The 6,000-nt window shown below is 42.8% G+C and overlaps 1 protein-coding gene across 3 annotated transcripts in view; it reads left to right on the forward strand.

Annotated features, from left to right (window-relative positions):
• The window catches only part of LOC121308673 (unconventional myosin-Ic), a 50,107-nt gene extending 45,224 nt beyond the window's left edge, over window positions 1-4,883 (forward strand). For all 3 annotated transcript variants that reach the window (XM_041241216.1, XM_041241219.1, XM_041241217.1), the window contains exons 27-32: window positions 58-113; window positions 384-519; window positions 1,055-1,125; window positions 1,525-1,622; window positions 1,962-2,061; window positions 2,362-4,883. In XM_041241216.1, the coding sequence (XP_041097150.1) occupies window positions 58-113; window positions 384-519; window positions 1,055-1,125; window positions 1,525-1,622; window positions 1,962-2,061; window positions 2,362-2,388 (488 nt within the window). In that variant the 3' untranslated portion in view covers window positions 2,389-4,883. The remainder of the gene's footprint in view (window positions 1-57; window positions 114-383; window positions 520-1,054; window positions 1,126-1,524; window positions 1,623-1,961; window positions 2,062-2,361) is intronic.
• Window positions 4,884-6,000: the final 1,117 nt, after the last annotated feature.

Here is a 6,000-nt window from a genome sequence, read left to right on the forward strand (position 1 = left end):
GACCTTTCTTTAATTTCTTTTTTTAACATGCTTTTCCCCTTCCCTGTACGGTTTCAGGTAATGAAGAAATCAACCCCAAAATCCTCCAAACGCTAGGAAATGAGAAAATCAAGGTGTGTGTTTTTAATAAGTAATTGCCCGGGATTGCTTTGCTAATCAAGCAGAGGAATGAGGAAGGATTATAGCAAGCCTAGGGCTGAGCCATGGCAAATATTATACAGGGGATCGTGGGGAAATCTTAACGGGGGAAGGCATTCGTCGATTTGGGATGATGAAATCTCGTTCAGGGTTCTCATAATGCAATATATGTTTGGACCAGTTCAAGTGAACCAGGTACAGTTGTTGGTAAAGCTGTTTGCAGTGACTGACCATGTGTTTTACAGTATGGAGTGCCAGTTACGAAGTACGACCGGAAAGGCTACAAGGCTCGGCAGAGACAGCTGCTCCTCACCCAGAACAGTGCCTTCATCGTGGAAGAGGCTAAACTCAAACAGAGGATAGACTACAGCATCATGAAGGGTAAGAGCTTCAGGAATACTGCGATGCAGGATTGAGCCGGGACAGGACCCTCCTAGGAAATCCTATGACGGGATCTCCAATATGCACTGAAATAGATTGAGGGATTGAAACATTTCAACTAGAAGTCTTCAAGGGCTCTTAACTGTTCATGTTATTGGGGTTGATTTCTTACTAATTTGATTTGCATGTTCGATCTGTTTAAATAAATAAAACCGTAATAAATGAATAAAAAGATGTGTTACTTTTTAAACATTGTTTTTAATAGCATACAGCGCCACTGCTGGCCAACCATTGTAATTGCAGCATTCCATTTGTGTTAATCAGTTGCTCAACCCGGGAGTAGTCAGTCCTTCCACTCCTGGTCTTTGTTCCAGCCCTGTTATAAATGGTTGAATCGAGCCTCCTGTAGCGGTTCGTTATCTCATTTTGCCTGTTAAACCTGGAGTGGGATGGCCCTCCAGGACTGTGATTGGACACGGCCTGTGTTCCAGTGTTCAGACGCTGATTCCATTGTCTCCCCTGCTGTCTGTCCCAGGAATCTCTGTGAGCTCCTTGAGCGACGGGCTGTTTGTGCTCCATGTGCCTTGTGAGGACAACAAACAGAAGGTAAGGGTGTGACATCATCACAACCAGCTGCCAAAACTCTTCCTTCTAAATCTGCGCTCGTGGGAGCTGTGTAACTGATCTGATCAGTGCATCTAAACACCACCGATGGAGAACCAGCTTTATGAAGTCCTGGGAGTCTGTTTAGTGCATTCCTGCCTGTAGAAATCCAGTTCATTCAGAGAAGGTCCTATTTTAGATTAATTGAACAGGCTGGTTAGCACGCCTGTAGAACACTGGGCTGCTGGTCGTAAGTCAGTCCCCCTGGTGCATGAAAGGAGGCGTGTGGTACAACAGCTCCGCCTAGTGGGTACTAGGTGTTAACTGCAGGACAGAACTGGTTCATTGCATTTTGAAAGCTGTGCTCGCTGTAGTGACTATTTCTTCTACCCGCGTTTCCAGGGAGACGTGGTTCTGCAGAGTGATCACGTGATCGAGACGCTGACGAAAATTGCCATGAGCGCCGATAAAGTGAACAACCTCAACATCACCCAAGGAAGGTGAGAGACCAGATGTGACTCTATTTTAAATGATCTATAAGCAGATTGTGTATGCCGTCTGTTTGTCATTTGCAGTTTAAATAGTCAATACATTTACACTGAGCAGTGTCTGGCTGTATATTGCAATGTGTGTTTTGCATGTGGCGCAGTATATTATAGTATACTTCAGCAATCAAAATATCATTGAACTTTTAACACAGATATACAATGCAAATGGAATCATACCTGTAACTGAATGAATGTCTAGCAGGATTGCAGATCATTGCCGTGGTGGAACACACACACACACACACACACACACAGACTCTCTTAACGATTAACCCTTTCGTTGCTGCGCAGTATAAAGTTCACGGTGGGCCAGGGGAAGGAAGGGATCATCGACTTCACCTCTGGGTCGGAGCTCCTGATCACCAAGGCTAAGAACGGACACCTGTCTGTGGTGAGTGACCTTGGCTTTACCGGAGACGGCCGGTCAGTCTTTTCAGATGCAGCAGTCCTGCCAGTGCCTTGACGTCAGCAGCACAGTTTGCTTGTGCTGTGGTGTGCTGGTACAGTGGCGTATAGATAGATTATACGATAGTAGGCTGCTTTCTCTTGTTTTTATAACCTCACACACAATAAAAGCATTCCCACTGGCATCTGAACAATTCATTTTCAGGGTATTTTTTTATTGTTCTAATTAAGCAGTAAGACTGGTTTTAGCTCAATCATGATTTTATTTCTCTCTTTTTTTTTATAGATTGCCCCTCGTCTCAATTCAAGATGATGATCCATTTAAAAAGAGGCTATATAACAAAAGAAAATGTAAAAATATATATATATGGAGATCTACCAGCCACTAATCAGATTACAGCAGACAAAGCAAACTCCGGTTTTCATTGGCCAACTTTGCCAGTAATTTGTTCGCCTTACCCAATCAGAACTCTTCGTTTTCCCCCCACCCGACACCAAAGGCCTGTGCTTCCAAAACGCTGAAGAAAAAAAAAAAAAGATAGATATATATATATTTTTGTGTTCATTTTTTTTTTATTTTTTTTTTTTTCAAAATCCCAAATGCATGAAAAAAACCCGAGAGACAGTGATTCTAGCTTGAGCCTGCTAGCTTTGCTGCACGCCTGACAAGTCAAGCTACGAAAAAAGAGGAGTGTTTTTTTTGATAGTCGTTTTTAAAGGAGCGGCATCTCTCTTCAGGAGTGTGAAGCTCCTGTCGTGCGAGTTACTAGCAGTGGAAGAAAACAGATACATCGTTAAATTAAAAAAAAAAAAAAAAAAAAAACTTAATCTTCAGAGCAAGAGTCCTTCAGGAAATCCAAGGCAAGAAGCTGCAAATCGAGCAGCGATGCCCTTGAGATCATGATCGGTAGTGTTTTGATAAATCAGGGGAATTTTTATATTTGATTTTTGATAGAAGGTGAATCGATGGCTATAACGTTAGCAGGAAATTGAAGTAACCAATCGGGAATGAGAATGACAAACGATTTGGACGGACCGCAAGGACAGGATAGTCTGAGACGGGCTGGACAGAACAGAAACTAGCAGCCCCAAAGCTGGGTGAGCTCTCGCTGCAGGATTACCCAGCTTGCTCTCTGCCCCTCTCTGGAACCCCTCAAAGTCCATTCGGTCGCAGCGAGCGTGTTTTGAAAGCGTCTCGGCGCAATCTCACCTCTCTGGATTCTCAAAGCTGTGGGAGACCCAACCAAGGCCTATTTGTTTAAAAAGAAAAAGGAGAACTCTGTCCGTGTGGTTTTAAAACAACTGAAGAAAAGCTCCACGGTCTACAGAGGGCCATACCTTCAGCTGAACATCCTCTAACGTCTTGCACCACTTCCTGTCAGCACCAGCCTGTTTGGTAGTAATTCAGTTGGCGTAAATGAATCGCTGGTCGCCAGTTTAATATTTTGAGGCTAGCATTCTAAAAGTGCGTTACCATATTTTTTTTATGCAATCAATTGAGCAGCTTGGCATTCGGTGTACTGCCTGCTTATCACTTGCTGTTTCGATAGTCAGTACTTTAGACTGAGCTGTGTCTGGCTGTATATTTGCAATGTGTTTACCCTTTTGATGATTATAGTATACTTAATCAAAGTGTCATCTAACCTTAACACCAACATAAAGACATTGTTACGCACACGTGCTAGCCTACTAACCTCCATTTAACTTGTGAGGGACTTGGAGTACTTTTGATAACCCTGTGCCTTGCCAGGATAACCCACCAATCACAGTGCTATTTACCGAAGTAGTGCTCATGGGACAGGTCCATGTGTAACTGAGCTGTGATACAGTAGAACTGTTAGTTCCGCAGATGTGCCCGGGTTCAGCTGCAATTGCATTGCGATTGCAATCGAGCAGGAATTGGAATCGATCCCAGGTACAGTGAAACAGCAACAGAAAACCCGTCTGTGGTTTATCCTGGCGAGGGATCCAAGGTTATCGGAGCCGCTCCGAGGCACACTGGGAATGCAGAGCGTTATCAGTCGCTGTTGTTGGAACACAAATTCCAGCCACAACCTGTAAGTGTGTGTTTGTATAGATGTGCCTTGCCTAGAATTAAATACAGACTTAAATCCCAGTCCCAAGAATTCCAAAACTAAGCCTACAACGTTATCGCTAATGTATTTAAGTTGAAATATACCGTCACTGCGCTGAATGCAGTGCTGCTCTGCCTATACTGAAGATGCGATTCTCTCTGCATCTTTTAAAAGAGAAGACATTTAGCCTTTTATTTTTCAATACTTATTTTGTTTTTAGTTATTATACAAATTAAACAGATTTTAAAAAAAAATTGAAGAGAAAACAATGTTTAATTTTTTTAAATTTTTTTTTAAGGGAGCGAGTAATGATGCTTTATGAACAGGGGCAGGGGTATAACAAAGTGATTGAAAAGCCATAGAAAAATGAATTCTGATCTGTAAATACATCTGTTGTCATGGAGATAGCCTTTGTAATATGTGCAATAATAATGAAGCATTTGATGAACAAAATCTGTTTTTTAAAGTTTTTGAATTCTTTTTGTTAATGCAAATACATTCTGACTTGCCGCTACACTGCCCCGAATGCCAAAGGACTGTGGAGGAGCGTGCAAACCTGTCCTGCGTCCACACCTAGCACAAAGAAGCCATTTCCTAAAACTTTCATCAGACCAGAGGCGCTCGTGGCTGCTGTTCTCAGAGAGGCGGGGGTTTAGCCTTTTTGATTAGACGTGTTTGTCTGAGCACTGCCCTCCCATTTCAATAATAATAAAATAAAACAGCTTCCACATTTCATGGTGTTCACTTGTGTTGTTTCTATTGCAAATACCAGCAGCAGCTGCAGTTCCTGGCATGCTGGAAGAACGGTGTGCAAGCTTAGGCCTGCAGCTGGGGCTCTCTTTGACAGGAAGCAATACCAAAGCACTGTGGGAGATGTAGTTTTGAGAAGCATTTACCTTTACCCCTTTACATACCAGACTTTTCTTTTTTTCCCCCTAACATCTCCAACAAGGGCCGGGTTTTTACAGCTTGTTGTATGGTACGATTCAGATCAGGGTTTCCCTTTTTTAAAAAGGAAATGATTGAGGTTGCATGTAATGTCATATTGCAGCTGCAATATTAGATATGCAATGGAATCTAATGCAAAAAAATAAATAAATAAATAAAAAACACCTTAAGGGGATGTGATAATTTTATTAAATTGTTATGTAATTTTTCTGTTAATACCAGATCAGTCAAGCATCTTAGGGATCCATGTTATTTCTGGGGAGTGCTGTTGCCTGTCACCCTGCTTGCACCATGAGGCAAGGTCATTGTCACTTTCAGCTGCCTTCTGAAACCAAAGTGCAATTTAAATAAAAAAGTGAATTACCCCTGATCTGTGCCTTCTGACTTGGCCTGTGTGTGCCTGTAGAAACTGAGAGGGTGACAGAGAAACAAGCTGACAGCATTGCCCCTCCCCTCCCCTCTCCTTCCAGGAAACCAAGGCCTGCCGATGCATTTTTAATGTCAGATTAGCTCAGATTTGATTTCCGTGGTTCTCGGAATTCAATCCTCCCTGCTTGGGTAGGGGGCTGGAGGACAAGGCAGGAATCTTCTCTCTCAAAACGTGAGAGAAGACGGAGAGCGATCAGCAGACGTGTAAGCCTCTCCTCCAGCTCGACCGTGCACTGAAAACCTGCTAAAAGAATGACAAGTACGTTACTCTTCCATGTGCACTTGTGTCTGTGTACACGGTCATGCACGACAGAAAGGAAACGGCTTCCTTGAAGGGGTGGTGTTTATAAACATCCTAGAACCGGCAGAGATGGTTCTTATTTACTTGAGGTTTCTATGTGGCAACAACCTATACACTATTCTTATACCAACTCCAATATGAATATACCGGTACAATTACACAGACATCTGAG

The sequence above is a fragment of the Polyodon spathula genome, unplaced genomic scaffold, assembly GCF_017654505.1.
Source record: "Polyodon spathula isolate WHYD16114869_AA unplaced genomic scaffold, ASM1765450v1 scaffolds_764, whole genome shotgun sequence".
Lineage (NCBI taxonomy): Eukaryota > Metazoa > Chordata > Actinopteri > Acipenseriformes > Polyodontidae > Polyodon > Polyodon spathula.